Source organism: Trichosurus vulpecula, chromosome 4, assembly GCF_011100635.1.
Source record: "Trichosurus vulpecula isolate mTriVul1 chromosome 4, mTriVul1.pri, whole genome shotgun sequence".
Taxonomy (NCBI): domain Eukaryota; kingdom Metazoa; phylum Chordata; class Mammalia; order Diprotodontia; family Phalangeridae; genus Trichosurus; species Trichosurus vulpecula.
Window position 1 is genome coordinate 158931697 of NC_050576.1, and position 22304 is coordinate 158954000.

A 22304-nucleotide genomic window follows, 5' to 3' on the forward strand; every position below is an offset into this window, starting at 1 on the left:
GGCTGGTGTTAATCATTTATCACCAATAATTGCCAAATTCACAAACTATAGTCTTCAGCACTTTGAATGTCCCCTCACTGATGTGCACAATCCCTTCTATAATGCAGTTATGTGACCATGGGCATAATGCCCATTCATCCTATGTATTTCTTTTTACCCTACATAACTCTTGTCTATGTCCTCCTATAAATCTTCTCCCAAGGAGTCCACTCAATGTGCTATAGTTGGGAAGGATGGAGTCAACATTATGTGAATACCACTGGATCACACAGGCTGTCCATCTGGTTTCCCTCACTCACATGATATGTCTAACCTTCCTTTTTCAGGCTAATATCTCCCTGATGGCATTATATGTCTTATTTATAATTCTTTATTAACAGTACATTGCAGCCTTCTCATGCTCATCATATGTCTACATCCATTATACTTCGGGTGACCTTCAACTTTAACTTTTCAAAGGCCACGTGTTAGTTCCCTTCTGATTCATCAAAGATGGCCCCAATGTACATATAGATTATTGTCATAATGATTTTGTAGAAATGAGAACATAAGCCTATGCTTTCTCAAAAAAACTTTTTTGGAATACTAAAGTCCATGATTTCTTCCAAATGTTTAGTATCTTCAATCATCCTAGCCTCTTTAAGATATTAAGCTTAGTTTGATATGACTTTTTCTTAATCAACCCATGTTGGATCCTAGTAATTACCTTTTTTCTATGTAGAAATTTGAATTAATTTTCACTATGACTCAATTCACCATCCTTGTGTCCAAAATACACCCCAATCTGGTCACCAATCATAGATAGATAGATAGATAGATAGATAGATAGATAGAGATATATACATACATATATATACATAAATATTCTTTTTCCTTATTAGAATATAAGGTCCTTGAAGGTAAAGACTTTCTTTCTTTTTTTTGTATTTGTATCTCTAGTGCTAGGAACATGGCAAGCATTCAATGAATGCTCTTCTAAAATTGTATTTATTCACCAGAACCACAAATAATTTATCAAAAGTTGGCTGCAATTCTTTGTATACTATGACTCAGTTAGGTACTTATAATAAGGGCTTAGGAAGGGGAGTCAATGTGATGTAGTGTGTAGAACCCTAAATTAAGAGAGAAGAGGCCTTCCTGGATTTGAATCCCAGCTTTGCCCCTTGCTAGTTATGTGACCATGGACCCTATGAAGCAGGGTAGATTGGGACACTGTTAAGGGGTCCTATAAATTATAATCATTATTACCTCCATTTTATAGTTGGGGAAACTGAGGTTATAAGGTTACATTTCTTGCCCAATATCACACAGTTAATAAATGATAGAGCCAAAATCTGCAGCTAGTTTTTTTTGGTGTGGTCCAAGTTCTTCACTACTCTGTTTCTCTATTCTGTTCACTACTCAGTTCCTTAGGCTAGTGTACAAAGTATTTTTTTAAACTTTCCTGTGCTATAGAAGATGAGTTCTCATCGTTCTATTGTGCTTTAAGGTTATATCCTCTGTGTAAGTCACTTCCCAAGGTTGAACTTGAGGATATATAAGGTCCCTTCCAAATCTAAAGTTTATAATGGTGATAATGAAAATTATAATGATGACAACTCTAACCCATTGATTTAACTTATTCCTAGAAAGAAGTTGCTAAGATGCAAAGAATCAACCAAACCATTAGGGTCACCAAGTTTATCCTTGTGGGTTTCTCCAGCCTGGGTGAGTTACAGATGCTACTCTTTGTGATCTTCCTACTTCTCTACATGACAATCCTGTTGGCCAATGCAGCCATCATGACTGTGATCCGCTGCAGCAGGTCACTCCACACCCCTATGTATGGCTTCCTTTTCATCCTCTCTTTTTCTGAAACCTGTTATACCTTTGTCATCATCCCCCAGCTCCTGGACCACTTGCTCTCTGACACCAAGGCCATCTCTTTTGTGGCCTGTGCCACCCAACTCTTCTTCTTTCTTGGCTTTGCATGCACCAACTGCTTCCTCATTGCTGTGATGGGCTATGACCGTTATGTAGCCATCTGCTTCCCCCTGAGATACATGATCATCATGAACAAGAGGCTAGGGCTGGGACGATTCTTCATTGCCCTGGTGGCCACCAACCTGATCTGTGACATGCCCTTCTGTGGCCCCAACAGGGTTAATCACTATTTCTGTGACGTGGCACCTGTTATCATGTGAAGGAATTAGCTCTATTCAGCCTCAGCGTCCTGGTTATTATGGTTCCCTTTGTGCTAATCCTAATCTCCTATGGCTTCATTGTCAAAACCATCCTTAGGATACCATCAGCTGAAGGGAAGCGTAAGGCATTTGCTACCTGTGCCTCTCACCTCACTGTAGTCATCGTCCACTATGGATGTGCATCCGTTATCTACCTCCGGCCCAAATCCAAGTCTGCATCAGACAAGGACCAGCTGGTGGCAGTGACCTATACTGTAGTGACTCCCTTGCTCAACCCCCTTGTTTACAGCCTGAGGAATCAAGAGGTGAAAGCAGCACTGAAAAGAGTCTTCTGGAGGCCATCGCCTGCCAAGTTAATCTAAGGGAGTCAAGTTTTAGTTTGTAAAGGATACAGCATCATGAACATGCCCCATTGTCCCATGGGTTTGATTTGAATCCTCAGCATAGCTTAGTGGGAATAAAATCACTGGACTTGGAGTCAAAGGGCCTGAGTTCAAATCCTAGCTATATTTAAAACCTGCGTGACCATGGGATCCCTCAATCTTTCTAGGTCTGTTTCCTAATCTGAAGATGAGGCTGGGGGACAGAGCAACGATGGTGGAAAAAGGGCAGCTATTCACCTGAGCTTTCCCCAAAACCCCTCCAAACAGCTTTAGATAATGCCATAAAACAATTCCTGGAGCAGCAGAACCCGCAAAATGATGGGGTGAAATAATTTTCCAGCCAAAAGCAAGTTAGAAGGTCGTCAGGAAAAGTCACACCTGGGTAAGAGTGGAGCACATCTAGCACAGGCCAGGCCAGCAGAGACCAGGCCCCAACAAACCAGAAGCAGGCCTTCAGAGCAGCAGCTTCCAGAGTTCTCAACCCACAGACAGCAAGGGGGTCAAACAACTGATCAGAAGGAGATTACAGGAGTCTCTTCACTGGCACTTGGGGTAGGACTCTGTTGCTTTGCCCATATTCAGATCTGGATTGCAGTCCTGGGTAGCAGTCCCGGGGTGTGAAGGAGCACTAGCCCACCAGAGGTTGCATCCTCAATGGAGCAGGGACCCTTGTCACAATTCCAGGGCAGAAAAAAGTGTTTGTGGTCATTCACAGACCAGAGCACAGACCAGGAGAGTAGCAATACACTTCTCCTTAGATCATACCATCTTGGAAGAACTGAAAACTTACAGGTCCCTAGAAGCATCTCTGAAAACAGCTGCACAAAACCCCTAAAGCTTGGGACAGTGCACCTTTCACCCTGGAAGCAGAGCCCCACTTTAATAAAGAGTTAAAAGATAAGAAATAGACTGGAAAAATGAGAAAACAAAAGGAAAAAATTCTGACCATAGAAAGTTACTATGGTGACAAGAAAGATCAAAACACACTCAGAAGAAGGTAACAAAGATAAAGTTCCTACACCCAAAGTCTCCAAGAAAAATATGAAATTGTCTCAGGCAATGGAAGAGTTCAAAAATGATTTTGAAAATTAAGTAAAAGAGATAGAGAAAAATGGGAAGAGAAATGAGATTGATGCAAGAAAATCATGAAAAATGAGTCAAAAGTTTGGTAAAGGAGACACACAAAAAAACTGAAGAAAATAACACCTTAAAAGACAGACTAGGCCGAATGGCAAAAAAGTACAAAAAGCCAATTAAGAGAAGAATCTCCTGAAAAGCAAAATTGGCCAAATGGAAAAGGAGGTACAAAAGCTCGCTGAAGAAAATAATTCCTTAAAAATTAGAACAGAGCAAATTGAAGATAATGATTTTATGAGAAATCAAGAAATAAAAAACAAAACCAAAAGAATAAAAAAAGAACATAATGTGAAATATCTCATTAGAAAAACAACTGACCTGGAAAATAGATCCAAGAGAGATAGTCTAAAAATTATTAAACTACCTGAAAGCCATGATCAAAAAAGGAGACTAGAGACATCATTTTTCAAGAAATTATCAAGGAAAACTGCCCTCATATTCTAGAAGCAGAGGGTAAAATAGAAATGGAAAGAATCCACCAATCACTTTCTGAAAGTGATCCCAAAATGAAAACTTCTAGAAATATTGTAGCCAAATTCTATAGTTCCCAGGTCAAGAAGAAATATTGTAAGCAGCCAGAAAGAAGCAATTCAAGTAGTGTGGAACCACAGTTGGGACAACAGAAGATTTAGCAACTTCTACATTAAAGGTACAGAGAACTTGGAATATGATATTCCAGAGGGCAAAGGAGATAGGATTGCAACCAAGAATCCCCTACCCAGGAAAACTGAGTATAATCCTTCAGAGGGGAAATGGATATTCAGTGAAATAGAGGACTTTCAAGCATTCTTGATGAAAAGATCAGAGCTGAATAGAAAATTTGACTTTCAAATACAAGACTCAGGAGAAGCATAAAAAGGTAAACAGGAAAGGGAAATCATAAGGGACTTAATAAGGTTAGACTGTTTACATTCCAACATGGGAAGATGCTACTTGTGACTCATAAGAACTTTCTCATTATTAGGGCAATTAGAAGGAGTATATATAGACAGAAGGCATAGGTGTGAGTTGAATATAAAGAGATGATATAAAAAAATAAAATTACGGGGTGAGAGAGGAACATACTGGGAGAAAGGGAAAAGAAGAGGTTGAATGGGATAAATTATCTCACATAAAAGAGGCAAGAAAAAAACTCTTTCAGTGGAAGAGAAGATGGGGGAACTGGGGGGGGGGGCAGTGAGTGAACCTTACTCTCATCAGAATTGGTTCAAAGATGGAATACCATACACACTCAATTGGATATAGAAATCTATCTTACCCTACAGGAAAGTAGGAGAGGAAAGGGATGGGAGGGTGATAAAAGAGAGGGTAGATTCGGGGAGGGGGTAGTCAGAAACAAAACACTTTTGAGGAAGAACAGGGTGAAAAGAGAAGGAGATTAGAATAAAGGGTGGGGGAAGGAATAGGATGGAAGGAAGTACATTTAGCAATCATAACTGTGAAAAAATTTTGAAGCAAGTTTCTCTGATAAAGACCTCATTTCTCAAATGAGAACTGAGTCAAATTTACCAAAATAAGAGCCATTTCCCCAATTGATAAATGACTAAAAGATAAGAACAGTTTTTAGATGAAGTAATCAAAGCTATCTATAGTCATATGAAAAAATATTCTAAATTACTATTGATTGGAGAAATGCAAATTAAAACAATTCCGAGGTACTACCTCATACCTATTAGATTGCCTAATAGGACAGAAAAGAAAATGACCAAGGTTGCGGGAAATGTGGGGAAAATGAGACATTAATGCATTGTTGATGGAGCTGTGAACTGATTCAACCATTCTTTAAAACAATTTGGAACTATACCCAAAGGGCTTTAAAACCATGCATATCCTTTGACCTAGCAATACCACTACTAGGTCTGTATTCAAAAAGAGATAAAAGGAAAAGGATCTATATGTACAAAAATACTTATAGCAGCTCTTTTCTGGTGGCAAAGAATTGGAAATCGAGCATAGTTCATCAATTGTGGAATGGCTGAACAAATTGTGCTATGTGATTGTGATGGAATACAATTGTGCTATAAGAAATGATGATCAAGAACTGAGTATTGTAAACTAAAAATAATTAATTAATTAATTAACTGATTAATTAAAAAAAGAAATGATGATCAGGATGCTCTTGGAAAAGACTTACATGAGCTGATGCAAAGTGAAATATACTGTGTACAAAATAACGGCAATATTGTAAGATGATTGCCTGTGAGTGACTTAGCTATTCTCAGCAATTCAGTGATTCAAGACAGCTCTGAAAGACTTAAGATGAAAAATGCTATCCAGCCCCAGAGAAAGAACCGGTGGTGTCTGAATACAGATCGAAGCATACTTTTTTATTTTCTTTATTTTTTCTTGAGATTTTTTTTGGTTTATGTTTTCTTTCACAACATGACTAATATGGAAATATGTTTTGCATGACTACACATGTATAACCTGTACTGAATTGCTTGCTTTCTCAACAAGGGGAGTGAGGAGGGAGAAAGGGAGAATATTTGCAAGTCAAAGTTTTAAAAATTAGAGTTTAAAAAATTGTTTTTACATGTAATTAAACAGAAATAGTAGATAGATAGATAGATAGATAGATAGATAGATAGATAGATAGATAGGTAGATAGATAGATAGATGAGAGTGGGCTAGATGTTCTCTAAGATTTTGAATATATTAACCTAAAATGAGCCTCTCTTTGCCCTACTAACCCCCCAAAAAACTTGAATTCTTCCAATATTTTTCAAAGCAAAATTTGTGAGAAAGTTCAACAAACACAGGGTCTAAAGAAATTTCCCAAATATATAATGGATATATATAAATATATATATGTAAATATATAATGGAAAGAGCACTTGAATTTTAAATCAGAGGACCTAGATTCAAATCCAACTTCTATTGTTTAGTTTTCATTTATAAAATGAAGGGGTTGGACCACATGATCTCTAGATCCCTTCTGGCTCCAAATCTCTGATGCTGTGATCTTCGGGAGGCTAAGTACTACAGTGGAGAAGCTCTAGACTAAGAATCAGGACAAATGGGTTTGAGTGTTGGCTTTGCCACTAGCAAGCTATACAACCTTGAGCCAAGTCTCTGAGTTTCAGTTTCCTCATTTATTAAAGTAAGGGGTTGGAGTAGGTACTTTCTAAAGTCCCTTCCAGGTTAATGATTTGATGTTTTTATTATAAGAAATCATGCTAAGAAAAGTCAAAAGAGGTAGTGAAAGGATTAGGGTCAGGCCATACATGAAAGAGTTGGAAGGACTCTCCCACTCATGGAAGAAAGTCCCAGATGTTTGTCCTCACAAAAGCAGCACAATAGATAAAGCAATCAATAAACAAGTATTTATTAAATGCTTATTATGTGTCCAGTGCTAAAGATACATGTATTAAGGATGAAGCAATCCTTATTCACAAGGAGCTTATACTCCAATGGGGGAAACAAGTATATAAATAAATACATACAGCATTAAGTATAAAGTGAATAAGTACAAACCTATACAAGATAGTTCAATACAAGGCAGTTTGGGAGGGAGGGCATTAACAGTAGTTTGGAAGGACCAAGAAAAGGGGAGGGGAGGAGGTAATCCATTTCAGGTAAGGGGTAGGGCCGCTGCAAAAACAAAGACGTGGGAAATAGCGTTTCATGTGTGAGGAACAGGAAGGCCGGTTTGGCTGCGTCAGAGAGTACAGGAGGAAAAATAATGTCTGCTGAAGTTGGAAAGCTAGTTGGGTGTTTTCATCCTAGTAGGGTTTTCAAGGCTAAATGGACAAGTTTATATCTTGTCCTAAAGGTAACAAAAAGCAAAAAGTGCAACAATCTTAAAGCTGCAATCCATGGTTCTGGTTCGCTGGCTGGTGGGCAGACCAGACTCACTCTAGCCAAGGACTGTGTCCTAATTCCATAATGAGCTAAGGTCCCAGAGATGGGACTTGAGGAGACTGGCAAAAGCTGCCACTAATTGGCCCTGAAAGAGAAGAGTGGAAACTGAGCCAAATCCTTTCCAAAGGCTCTGCTTCCCTTATTTTTCTGAAAGACAGGGGGCTACTTGAAAAAAATGCCTGATTGACCCCTAGCATCCTGCAGGAAGTAACAAAGTAAAGCCTTTACAAATGCAGGAAGCCAATGAGGACCGTATTTCCTTCCAGGAATTTAGCTAGGTGTGAGTAGTATATTTATTTATAAAATTAATTCCATAAATTTCACTTTTTCCCACCCTGGCCCTCAATCATAATAGAGCAGGAGAGCTGGGCTCATTCCCCAAAGAAACTCTGTTAAAGGAAGAACGAAGTTGCTGAGCAGAACAGATCCAACAGGAACTTAGTAGCCAGAGAGGGAGATGGGGGGAAGTGTTATGGTTCCCAAAAAGAGCTTCACAGTGACCCCAGGGTTACAGAAATCAACAAGCCAGGAGAGTGGAAACTCCAGCCTCCTTCTCCCCTCCCTCCAGGATTCAATCGTGCTAGGTAAAGGTCAGGCTAGATTTCTTCTGAGTGGTTAAGGGATCATCATTTGTAAAACTGGAATAGTAACCTTTGCAATTGAAACCTCACTGAACCATTTTGACAGAAGCCCTTTATAAAGTATAAAGTACTATGTAATTAAGAGTGAATGTTATACAATTTAACAAATTAATATTAAATGCCTACTAAGTGCAAATCCTTCTTGCCAACTTCATCATTACAAGATTATTATTCCACATTCCCCTCACCTACAAAAGCTGCCAACAGAATTAGGACTTGACCTTGGGGCAACAGGCACTGGTACTTGGTCACCAGCCTGGCAGGCAGTGAAAATAAGTAGAGCCTCTTAGTATTTTTCTTCTCAAGGTTGCAAGCTGGGATACAGGCAGGGGTGTGCTAGAGTCAGCTTTTAGAGGCTTGGGAAAGATTATTCATTTTTACTGTGAGCATTTATGATTCAGAAATCAGCAGTAGCCACAAATCAAGGCTTGATTTCTTGTTTTGCTGATTTCTACACATAAGAAAGTAGTCGACCCTCAACATTCTCTAGATTAACTTTCATGACTTCAAGCCTTAGCATGATTTTATTAATAACCTCATTTTCACTTTCCTGTTGGCAAACAGGCTTATTCCCAGCTATCCTCAGTAGAGGGGGGAAAATGAGAGGCATGATGTGGACAAGTTTAAATTTACAAAAAAAGGGGAAAGTAGTTGTAAAAAGCGTTCCCAAGAAGTGCTAAATTAACCTCTTAAGTGCGAGATAAGAAAATTGAAAAACTGGAAAAGTGGTTAAATTTGTGGGTAAATGAGATTGTGGTTACCCCTGCCCTTTCCCCATCGCTCCCACTGGGACTGAGCATCCTGTCTCCCCCGCTGGCCATGTCCCAGGGTTCTTCCTGCAGACAGTGGATCCGAGCTCCCCAGCAGGAGTTCCAACCTCAGACTGGGGCCTTGGACTCACCCAGAGCCATGTGCTTCTCCCATGGGAAAAGTTCCACCACAAGGCGTAAAGGGAAGTTAGAGACCGCAGGTTCCCCTTCCCCTTTTACCTTGGGTTTCTTCTGACGTGTTGACCCTGCCTCTTCCTTGCATTGTATGGGTTATTTTATGGTTACTATCTTAGGAAAAGTACATATTGTGTGAATTAGAGTTTTGTTATAAAGAATTGTAGGCAGAAAAGTACATTTTCAGCAGCCTCTAGCAAAAGATTACAGTTTTTGGTGGAGGAGGAAACCTAACGTCTCTATTTCCCATAGGTTCAATGTACTGTACCAACATTCATGTCTTTTTACTTTCTGTTTTTTCTAGGAATGTTGCCCTCATGAAAATTGAGGATTGATTCCATTTATAATGCAAATTAAATTTTTCAATGTATGTGAATCCTCCTCCACACCAGTCTAGTGAAATATTTACTAGTGTGCACCCACACACACACTTTTCACTCTGTAAACAGTGCTTGAGCTCAGTAGGGGTGCAATATCAAGCTCAGGAAATGAAGTTATCTCCACCCTGGAGACCTGGTGATTGGAAATAACAATAAGAATAATAACAATACAGTTATCCCTTCCGCATCGTGGAGGATAAGGGCACTGTGCCCCCATGATCTGGAAAATGCACATAAAATTTTTTGACCTTCCCTTTGTACCAGAGAAGGTCTGAATTTTTTTTCTTTTTCTTTTATGGAGTGTTTACAGTACCTTATTGTAAAATTTGGGTTGATATTATACAATACTATACATATATTTAATGCATTTCTGAGTTTCTAAACTTTTTATAAGTCATCTGCTGACCTTCACATATGAAAACTCCCAAAAAATTCCCATTTAATTTCTTGTGCCAACCCACAAAATATCAAAACCATCATGGGGAAAGTCACAATGTGGAAGGGATAACTGTAATAATAATAAATACATAAATAAAATGGCATTTGTATGGCAATTTAAGGTTTACAAAGTACTTTACATCCATTACCTAATTTTAACCTCACAACACCCCTGAATGTGTCACAAATTACTTTTCATCCCACAATGTTGGGACTAAATGAAGCACTAGTAGATCATTGAATAATTAATAAAAGGTTTACTTAGACCTAAATGGCAAGGAAGGGTACAATTGCATTTAGCTCCTATAGACCTAGCCAGCTCCCGTCTCTTCTCCATATAGAAATGTTCCTAGTTAGCAGGGAATGTTGGGATGACTTCGGTGGTCTTCAGACGTCTACTGAGTTTAAGGGGCCCCAACTCCATGGGCATAATCTTTAAAGTCCCTGCAAGACCAGGAAGCCAGTCAATACAAGCAGAGACCCCCAAGAATCTATATCAGTGGAGGCACAGTTGGATCTTGTCATCCCAGATCAATCAAATCTTGTTCTTTTCCCATGTGGAGGGAAGGAAGGGGAGAAGAAGGAAAAAGGGAGAGAAGGAACCCTGCTAGATAATGTTCCTTTCACATACCACTCCCATGGTGGCAAGGTCCTAATGATCTTCTAGAGAACCTTCCACTATTTGTTTTGAGGGCTTTCACTGGAAAATCTTGCTTAGCATAGACAGTACTAAAGGGGAAAAGAAAAAGAACAAAAAATTTTCAGACCTCACCCCAAGTGTTACACAAAAAAAGAAAAGAAAAATGTGGAGAACAAAAACCAGAAATCCTAGGTTTTTCCTCCCCATTTGGAAGGACCAAGTCTCAAATCTCAATGATCTGATCCATGTGGTAGGTGAAGCCAAATCTCTGCAGCTCACAATGAGTCTTCTAATACAAGGTGGTGAGGATGAGCTGGAACAGCACTGTGAATAACAGGGACATAGCACAGATGATGTCACCACCAGCAGTTCTAGGCTCTTCATTATAAATCAGGGTCATTTGTAGTAAAAGGCTTAAGAAGTCATAAATTTTTTGCATGTATTCCTGTCCCAGGATCTAAGTTGATAATGAGCATTAGGTGGTGCTAGGTCAGGGAACTATTGTCCAATCAAGGATATCCAGAGTGAATTGGGTTTAAGTCATGGTCTTTGAGAAAGAAATCTAGCCAGTAAACCCCAAGTCATCTAGGTTTTGGCCATCAAAATTGACCTTCCTTCGGGTAAGGTGAGGGGAGGGAAGAAAAAGGGAAGAGAAGGAAAGGGAGGAGGGGAGAGGAGGGGACCCACTGAGTTGCCCAACTGGAACTAGCTGGGTTCCCATTCAGGCATCTTGGAGTACTAGCAAGTTGTGGTTCATCCTTCATTGTCTTCAAGAGTCAAGTCATTATAGGTGAAGGTCATTGGGCAATTGGAAGAGGAAGAATTCTAGGTCTTGGACTGGAGGACTCAGTCTTTGGCATAGTTACTACTTATTTGCAAAGAGCACTAACACCAAAATGACCAAGGCAAGCATAAATTTTAATGTATCATTTCCATTTAGTAATAGAAGCCTCCTGTGCTCTATCTAACCAGTTTATTAGACAGATCATCTTGCAGCACCCAATCCATAATAGGCAATTCTGGACATGAGGTGATCATATGTCCACATATCATTAGTTCAGTAGTAACTAGGGCTCATACTCAAATAGAAACAGGAGCCACTAAACTGTACATAGGGATCTCTTTAGGCAACACATTGATTCAGAGAAACCACAAATTAACGTAATTCATGTTTTATTGTATTTTTATTTATTTTGTTAAGTACTTCCCAGTTCCATTTTAATCTGATTTGAGGAAGCACTCAGAGTGTTACAAGCCACATGTGATGTGTCGACTTTGTGTTTGACACCCTGTCATACACCAATGCCATCCGTAAGGACACCTCTTTTAGCTCTCTGTCCACCATAATGTAGTATTGGAAGGACAGTGAAAGTATACTGTACTCCTCAGGTGAAAGCAAACTGCACCTGACTAGTCTCAGCCATGGAAACAGAGAAATAACCATAGGTGGCGTCAATAACTCCATAGCACTCATTCTGAGCATGGGCTACCTGATCTCTAACTTTGATGAGTTCAGAAAGAGCTATCATGATGGTCATGATAACTGTGTTCAGCATCCTACAATCCACTGTAAGCTGCCAGGTGCCATTTGCCTTCTTCATAGGAAATGCAGTTATTATGAGGAGAGCTAATAAAATCAAGTACTCCAGCTTCATTCACATCATTAGGGAAGAAATAACTTTTGCCCTTCTGGGAACCCAATAGTATATGCTGTTTCCTACACAGAATGGTTCAGGAAATCCAAAGATTTCCATTTGGCCTTACCCACAATAATCTGCTTAGAGGTTGCTCAAAGGGTTTGTATAGATACTGACTCCTAAGAGGCCACAATATCATTTTCCTCCACTATCTAGCCTTTGTAGCCTCTTCTGAATCCTCCACATGGAGCAGAGGCTTTAGAGGATGCCTTAGGTTTGGGAGCGACTGAAGGACTTCTACTGCCCTGGTGCTGAACTTCCATTTTTACTAGGTGTTAAGGCAATCATACTTCCCTTTTGGGATGCTAAGACTATCAAGTCTCCATTTTGTTTGAATGGGTCAGATAAAGTGGGATTTTTGCCTTGGAATGTTTCTCAGCATTAAGACAAGCATTAAGAGAGTCATTGAATTGTATATGATGTGATACTGGGTATGGGGAACTTTCACAAACCCAACCTGGGTGAGGTCAGAGCCCTCAGGGCTCCAAACAGCATATAATTGAGGGGAGCTTGGTGTTTGACTTTTGGGGCACACTCATGGAAGGAGTGTTGAGACTCTGGGCAAGCCGTAACTGCCTCCCCAGCTTTGTAACCCAGATATTGGTGCTTCTCTGGTAACTAAGAATTGTGATTTGAATCAGACAAAGTCTGTCTGTTGATGTTTGTAATTTCCATTTGTATTTGCCTTGAAGTTCAGGGGGCTGATCTTTTCCCCCTGAACTAAGTGAATGATATATGTATGTTTGATTAAACTGAGATTATTAACTCCTTAAAGTTACTTTCCTTAGTAAAGCAGATCAAAAGAACCTGGGTTAGCAGGCCTTCTGTGTGCTGGTCATTGTTGGTTTTACACAGCCACAGTAGCTGCTAGCAAGATTGTTGCTATACTAGGCTGGTTATCAATTATTTGTTTCAGTCACATCCAAAGCTCCCTTCAGGAGGGGGAGTCCTCACCCTCTGGCCATCTTTCAAGGTGGTGAGCTCTGTGTCTTCTCTCCCATTCCCAAAATATCCATTCATGTGTTCAGGGAGGATTAGCCCTTCTGGTGTGAGGATTCACTGAGCTCTTTTCAGGGCAGCTCTTCCACCTTTGATGTCCACCTGCCCCCTCAGCTCTCACCTGTTGCTCCAAGAAGCTGTAGTATGCGTACAGCCACACCCCAGTAAAACCATCTCAGCAGACTGGCTCAACCAGGTTCATGGAAACCAGCAGGCCTCAAATCCATCAGCATGTTAGGGAGATGGCCACCCCAACTATGTGAAGACTTTCCTCTGCAGAATGGATGGATGAGAACAATTTGTTCCAATGGCCATGAAGACTACCTGAAGCAGGAGTGGTGGGGCAGACATAGAAGATGCCAAAGCCATCCATTGCATTCTGGGCTATTGCTAGTCCTCTTGACTTTTGTCTTACCAGATGACTCTGGAAGAGAGTGAGGCTGAAAACTTTGTGCAGCTCTGCCTCACTTAAATCCAATCCATGTACAAGTCAAGACATCACCTCCGGATGTCACTGGTCCTCTTTGAAATGAAGGATGAACAACATTCACAATCATGGCAGTATCTGTCTACTCTAAGCCATAGCAATCCCAACCTCCTCCTCAAATTTCACCGGTTGAGCAGCCTACTCCTATGTAGTTATATAGCAGGAGAGGCCTATTCTGGTAGGGCTCCACCCAAAAGGTGGTATCTAATTGGAAAGCCATAAGTCAAAAGGACATCAGGGAGCCATATAGATTCAATCTATCCATTTCTTTTAGGAACTTCACCCCTGGCTTTGTAGATCCCCACTGAGGAGTCAGATGCAATGACAATTAATTCACTTTTATGCAATCAGGTGTGAATAACCCCCGTCGCAGTCAACAAAAAAAAAGGTACAAAAGGTGGTCCCCATCTAAAACCTCTAATGATTTAGCTGACTCTGTAGTAACAAGCCTTCCAGACCTCCAAGCCTATGGAACTCAGCTGCAGAGAGAATCTCAGCATTGGCTCTATTTGACCACACCCCTGGAAGCCATTGGTCCAGTAATTCATCAGTGTTCTGTTCAAACTTCTCATTCAACCTTCCCATTCCTTGGTAGTGAAAGCCCACCCATTCCCTGCTCCCTCAGTACAGATGATCCTTAATATCCTTCTTTGTCCTAATATTTAGTACATTCAGGACCCTGCTTACTCATAGCTGTGGAAAGCTACCCCAGGTTCAAGGTATTTGATGAGTCATCATCCACATCATAAACATTAAAATCTTAGCTCATAAGCCCCAGTTGATGTGTTTCCTTTTACCTGGCCAGAGAATATATTAGTTCAAAACAATGAGTATCTAATAACGTGAAGTGGATACCGAAGTAAGTAACAAAAACGATCACCTCATGTACACATGGACATACTTCCCTAGCTTAGGAGATACACACAAGGAACATGTGTAAACATGGACCACCCATGAAAGGATATACATGCAGTAAACACATATGACCAGGAACATGTATGGAAAGTGTTAGATAATACACAGGAGGCACTGGAGGTTTCAGACTCCAGCATCTAACAGGTTCACTCTTGATCTGGTCAGACAGCTTCAAAAGGGTTAATAATAAGCTTTATTCTAGTCTAGTCTTCTCCAACACAGTATTGCTGATCACGGAAGCACTATAAACTCCTACAGCATTTCCTAATCACTCTTCTGTCACGGGCCGGAGAGAAGGGGGAAGAGGACTACGCCTACGTCTCAATGGGGCCAGTCGAGACAGACACAACTTGTACATTCAACCCTAAAGGGTTCCTCTAAGTCCCCTTAAGCCTCAATGGGGGTCAGTTGAGGCAAACACAGATTCCCCCCTCCCAAGCCTTGATGGGGGCCAGTCAAGGCACACAGCATTCTAGCTTGTGCATTAAACCATAAAGGTTCCCCAACTCACTGATCAATGCCTGCTTGTTTTTATAGGGCATCAGATAAAGAAAGCATATTGCCAACAACAGCCTCACAAGTTTATATCACCTCATCCCTGTATCTCACTGCACAGTCACAATGGATATTTATATTCAGCATACATGTTTATATTATTTATCCTTATATAATGCTGCACAAGCATGGTGGAGATGTTTTGAACCATGAGCCTAGGAACTCATATCTAATACCTGGGAAACTGAGGTTGTTATGGCCATAGATCCTAGGAAACTGAACTCTAAGAAATAATAACAAAAATCCACTTTACACACACTAAAATCCACCTTACTTACACGAAAATTCACCTTACTGACAGAAAGATAACCCCCACCTTTGATGCTACAGAGCAGAGGCTGGTAAATTGTGGCCAAATCTGATCTGCCACCTCTTTTGGTTTGGCCCTCAAACTATCTTCTTTCCTTACCTCTCCAAGTTCCAGGGAAAGCAAGAGCCCAGTCCCCTTCATCTTATATGTCTTAGGAATCTAAGACTCAGACTCTGAGTTATCTGATTTAGAGCTGCATGGGCTAATAGAACTCATGCACTTTGGAGCTATATTAAAAGCTTATTATCGTTGGATAATGGAATCAGGATCTAGAGGGGAAAGGAACCTTAGAGATCCTCTCGTCCAATCTCTTCCTTTGGTGCAATGGATAGAACTTTGGACTTGAAGTCAGGAAGACCTGGGATTGAATCCCATCCCAGGCACTAGTTAGATGACCCTGGGGAAGGTTGCTTTGGGGCCTCGGTTTCCCCATCTGTGGGGCAGCTACATGGCACAGCAGTTAGAGTGCCAGCCCTAAAGCCAGGAAGACTTGAGTTCAAATCAGGGCCCCAGACACTTACTAAGCTATATGGCCCTGGTCAAGTCGCTTAACCCTGTTTACCTCAGTTTCCTCATCTGTAAAATGAGCTGGAGAAGGAAATGGCAAACCACTCCAGTACCTTTGCCAAGAAAACCCCAAATGAGGTCATGAAGAGTAGACACAAAGAAAACTTTTACTTCCTCAACTGTAAAATGAAAGGGTTGGAATCAATAATCACTAAGGTCCTTTCCAGTTCTAGAACTATGGTTCTATGACAGTATGAGGAAGTAATTTGCCCAAGGTCACATAGTTAGTAAAGTTCAAAATCTCTCACACTATCTAATCCACTGCAGTTCCATAGGCCTGGATCAATGCAAAGATATCCCAAACAGGTCAATCCACTATGGCAAGTCTGTAGTTTGTATCCATCTAGGTCAGAAAGCAAATCCTTGAAATGAATCTCTTACTAACCAGTACCTTATTAAGTATCTAACCTCTGTGCCCCAAATAATAGAACATGACTGTCAAAGAAATAAAAACAAAGGGAAATTTTGTGATTGCCTCAAGGGAATAATAGATCACCTTGAAAATTCACATAGAAGCGCGCACACACAGACATACAGACATACAGACACACAGACACACACACTTACACTTTCCTTATTAGGCTCATCATTGCAAAAATAATCCATAGTTCTCGTTATTCTGAAAAGCACATCATTAGGGTGCCAGCAGGGTGGTGATTTTTTTAACGCTGGCAACTGTTGCTACTAAGCTATAGAGGGGCCACAATTTATATCAGTGGAGGTTGTGTTCAAACTAAAGAAATTATGTATCTTTGAAGAATTAATGTTTTCCAGTCTAATTCTCAAGGGCCTCCCCAATCTGGCATCGACCAATCCTATCACCCATTCTTCCCATCTATGCACTATGACCAAAATGGGATACTAACTGTTCCTAACAAGTTTTGCCTTTTTCCACCACTTAATACTTCCTTGTACCATTCCTTCTGCTTGCAATGTCCTCTCTGTACTTACAAGAATGGTTAAAAAAAATCTGCCCTTCATTTATATTATTCCACAATGGATCCTTGTATTTCCTAAAGATCATATCATTTAGAGTAACAAGGGATCCTAGGCCCACCTTCTTACTTTACACATGAGGAAACTGAGACCAGAGGAGATTTAGTCACTTACTAGCTATTCATTTTTATTCCCCTAGAAGGAGGATGGTACTTGAAGTTACGAAATTCTAAGAAGCAAACATATCCTTATCAGAAGAATAATTGAAACCACCAACCAAACACCACTGTTGTAGTCACAGTTGAGCAGACCAGGTAACACCTGCATGCTTCACTTAAGACTTCCTTTCATGTTCCTTTGACAAATTATCCTTTCAGGTGGCTGTCAAGAACTTTTCTTCTCAACTTCCTTCCTTCCCTGATTAGAAAGTCTCTCAGTCCTCCCCTCCTAGCTGAGAGGAAGAAGATAGAACTCTTTTCATTTTCATCATCCCTTGGCAGTTAGTACCCAGACTGTGCCAATTGCCTTTAATCTTAGATCTCAAAAAGACATTAGCTACGCTGGAGGAGGAGAGGCAGAGTTTTTTTTTTGCCTTGTCCTACATTCCTGTAACTATGATAATCTTCCTTTACCCTCAATATTTTGTGAACAGCAGGGCAGGACTCACACTGCTCATCTATTATGCTTCACTCTCACCATCTGGCCAATCCAAGTTCTTTTTTACTTATATAGTAAAAGAGAAAAGTATGCAACATCCTGCATTTTAGCCAACCCATCAGACATACATTTGTATTAATGTATATGCATTCCAATTGGAAATGGGTCCTTTTCCCCTGCTCATCAGATAATCCTATACCTAACCATTTCTAAATCACATTTTACATAAATTTGAAACCAAAAAAATGAAGAGATTCCTGTAGCAATGTAAAAAAGTTTTCTAGTTTAAGTTTACAGTTTTTATTTACTAAATAGAAAAATGGTGGTGTTAATAATAATAATAAATGGTGTTGTATATTTTTGGAGGAAAGGTCTGTCTTCCCAGAAACTAAGGGACTTTCCTCTTTCAGAAAAAAAAATGAAAGGAGTACTTTCTCTTGGGCTTTTGTCCCTGGTAAACTAAGGGAGCATCCTCTCCTCCTGGATATGGATATATTTCATCTCCTTCCAGTATACTATAACCTTCCACAAAGTCCTCCTCTGATGCTTCATGATGGTGTAGAGGCGACCTGGCATTCACTGAGAATAGGCCAAAATAGCAAAGACTGTAGCAAGTCTGCCAAATTGAAAGGGCTTCTAGTGTGGTCTCAGCAAAAGAGTCTGTTTTCTGAGGTCCAACCTAGTTAATTACATAGAAGAACATAATTTCTTTTCTTTTTCCTCTTTTTGCTCCTTATTCTTCTCCTCTTTCTCTTCCTCTTTCTCCCCTCCTTCCCCTTCTTTTTCTCCTCTTTTTCTTCTCTTCTTCCTTATTCCCTTTTGCTCTTTGACTACATAGCCCACTCTCAAGGCTAATATTTTGAGAAAACAAGTCATTCTGCCAAGCAGCTTCCACTTGGACTCATCTTGAGAAAACAATCTTTCTGCAACACCTATGGTCCCCATTCCCACTCCTCCCACTTACCCACATCCTACATCCCAGCTTTGAGAGCTTGGGACAGACAGAAGTTTGTTCATATTTCTCCCTCCACTGACCACCTCCTCTGCTCAATATATAATTATCGAACACCTGTGTGCTGAATTATAAAGGAAACAATCTGCTGGATAAGACTTTTCTGGTTTTGAGGGGTTTATAATTCACTAAAGTTCAACTAACTTTCACTCTACCTAATGTGGCTCCACCCAGCTGGGTTTGAAGTTCCCCTGGACAGCTTCATAATGCTGGGTAGGTGTAGAAAGAGTTGAGTCCTGATTGACTAAGATATTTGGAAGAGAAGGGGAAAGAGAAAGAGATGGGGAGGAAAAGAAGACACAGACTGAATGACAAATGGAAGCCTCCTTGGAGCCATAGACATGTAAAAAGAAGCCAGGACCCCCAAACATCCCTTGATTCCCTGTGCCTGCACTCTCAGAAACTGCTAAGGTTGGGTTTTTCAGGTGAGATTGTTCTCTCCTCCCTTGAGCTAAGATTTTATTTCAATTAACAGAACCTTCCCTTTACTCTTGTGTATTCTGCCACCTAAACTAATCTGCATAGCTTTCTCCTTTCTGTTTTGCTTGCTCACTTCCATAAAAATGTGTGATCAATATCTGTGATTATCTTTTGTGTAATAAACGTATAACGAAAAGAGGAAGTTAGACCAACAGAGTTTAAGCTAAATGTTACCCTCTGAGGTCTGGAGCAAAATAACTCCCCCACCCCCAGTGACCAGACAAAATGACTTTTCCCCTGAATACCTCCAAAAGAATCATACTTCTAGACTACCAATATCTGGTTGTAATAGGTATAATTTCAAGCCTAATACTACTTTTGAAGATAGGAGAGTAACGGAGAGTTCACCCAGCCATCATCACCTTCCTGTTACCACAAGGGTGAAACTCCATTTCTCTTAAATGAAGAATTCAAATCTATCTGAAAATACTTGTTACAAAGTTCCTTTGTTGTACTTGGGCTGCCTAGACTCTGTCACAGAGTTGTACTTTGTTACAGTAATATATATTGAATGCTCTGCTAACCACAAAGCAAAAAGAGACAGTCTCTGCTTTCATGGTGTTTACAACATAATAAAAAATTTTATTACAAATAACTTTGTATTCATTATCTTATTTGATTACAGTCTTTTCAGAGACATAAATCTTATACATGTGAAATTAAAGAACAGTCTAAGACAGTATTTAATAAATACACTGATTAGATAATTGGGAGGAGAGGTCAGGAAGGGGAGGGAGAAAAATCAATTTTATCTGGAAAGACTTCATAGAGAAGGAATAAAACAGCATGAATTGGGAATAGGAATGATTTTTTTTAAGTTTTGTTTTCTCTGCCAAGGGAAATGATCTTCAGAGCCATCTATGAAGTGGCCAAGAGTACATAACTACTTGATGCCACATAAAAATTTGTTAAAGGAAATGGAGATATCTGCCAGTGAAGAAGAGAAGCCTCGAGAGGCTGAATAGCTGAATTCAAGTATTTGAAATGCTGTCATGTGCAAAGATTAATTTTATTCTCTTGGCTCCAAGGGACAGAACCTAGAGCAAACAGCAAATAAGTAAAATAAAATAGGTCAAATCAGGATTGACATAAGAAAACAATTCTCTAATAAAGATACCCAAAAGTAATGGGCTCCCCATCATTGAAGTTTTATGGCAAAACCTGGATAGTCACTTGTCAGACATGTTGGAAAGATAACTATGTTTTGAGTTAAGTTAAAAGACATGACCTTTGAGGGCCCTTCTACAACTTAAATTCTGTGCTTCTGTGAAGTATACAACAAAAAATAATTAGCAAGAAATTAAAAGCCAAGATGAGTGAGAGGGGAGTAAGAAACTAGCTACTAGCTACTTTCAATGAGTTCAAGACATTGGGATTAGACAAGCTACACATAGCAGAGTATGGAAAGATTAGGCAGATTACTTAGATGATATTGGTAATCTTTGAAAAATCATGGAGAATTATAAACCTATCACAGAAATGAGCAGATATTCCAATTTTCAAAAAGGAGAGGGTAGATTCTTTAAACCAAGATTCATGGATTTGTCATTGATTCTGGATAAAATTCTACTATTTTGCATTGCTGTATTGTTAATAGAATGGCTTCTGAACCTGAGAAAAGATAAGTGAAACATGAAGATGAGGGAACATGAAAGTGAGAAGTCATAGTCACAAAATTTGTAATATGGGTTCATCAAGAGATCATACCACATTAACCTCATTTCCTTTTTTAACAGTATTATTAGTATGGTTCTCCACAAAAGAAACACAGCTAATTAATTGTCAACATGAGTTTGAAAAATGAAAACTTGGAATTCATGAAAATTATAAAATACCAGATTATATTTAATACAAACCAAAATTCAATTAATAGGATTTGTATGAACTAGTCAAGGGGTTTCACATGGAGCTACATGGTCAGCCTTCAATGGTGTATTGTTGAATGTGGATCTGATGTGCTGCTATGTACCATGTTGCCAAGAATTGTGTTAATTTTTTAAAGAACCCTTAACAAAATGGACAAAAGGAAGAATACTTAAGAGGGAAATACAGCCAAGCAAAACAGAAGAAGCTTATTATTATTATTATATAAGAACAAATATTTGGTTTAACTAAATGGCATAAATGTGGTCATAGTAACTCTAATATAGGACAAGAGGCCAAGATGTCTGAATCACACAGGCAAAAGAAAAAGGTGAAGTTACATTAGCTTTTTTTTTCTTTGCAAAAAAGTGACAAGAAATAAAAGTGTTACGATGCTGAAAATTGAGTGTCTTTTTGTTGTACAGAGTGAAGGTCAAAAACACATTCCTAGAAATTTGTTCAGGAGGGCAGAACCAAGAATGTAGAGAAAGTTCAGCTCAGTTGCCAAAACAGGCAACCCAACTAAACTTTCTCAACATTCCCCTCCAAATAACTTTAAAATAATGTCTAGAGTGGCAAATGGTGAGACATTTTTTAGGCCCAAGAAAACTTAAGAAGTTGGCAGGAAAATTTTGTGACACCAAGGTGGAGGCCTATTCAAAACCTACACACGTGGTAGCAGTAACAGCTGTGCAGCAGCAGCAGCTTTGGGAGCTCTCAGCCCAAAGATGGTGAGGACGTCAATAGCTGGTCAGAAAGAGATTATAGGGGACCCTTTGCTAGCACTGGGTACAGCTGGTACTGATTGGCAACTCTATTGCCCTTGTGCAGTTCTGTGTCTCAGTTCCAGGGTAGAGAGGAGTGCTAGGGGTCAGTCCAAAAGGAGCAGAGACCCTGATTGTACTTCCAAGGCAAAGTGAAGCACTAACACTTGTGGCTGCAGGAGACCAAGAGTGAAGACCAGAGCAAAAACTGGGATAACTAGGATAAAATAACTAGGAAAAATGACTACATTTCTGCCCACAATCCACCACCTTGGAGACACCAAAAATTTGCAGACCCCAAGAACTAGCTCAGAAAACAGTAGTGAGAAAAAACATAAAGCTTTGGACAGTGCTTCCTTACCCCCACGTGAACGGAATCCAATTTTCATAAAATGTCAAGAAATAGGTTGGAAAAATGAGCAAACAAAAAAAAGAAATTTGACCATAGAAAGCTA

At 39.8% G+C, this 22304-nt stretch overlaps 1 protein-coding gene across 1 annotated transcript; it reads left to right on the forward strand.

The window, feature by feature from the left end:
- The first annotated feature begins 1643 nt into the window (after positions 1-1643).
- LOC118849047 (olfactory receptor 10T2-like) lies at positions 1644-2545 on the forward strand. The gene is given in 2 exon segments (XM_036758126.1): positions 1644-2172; positions 2175-2545. Coding segments are annotated over 2 exon segments (900 nt in total).
- Positions 2546-22304: the final 19759 nt, after the last annotated feature.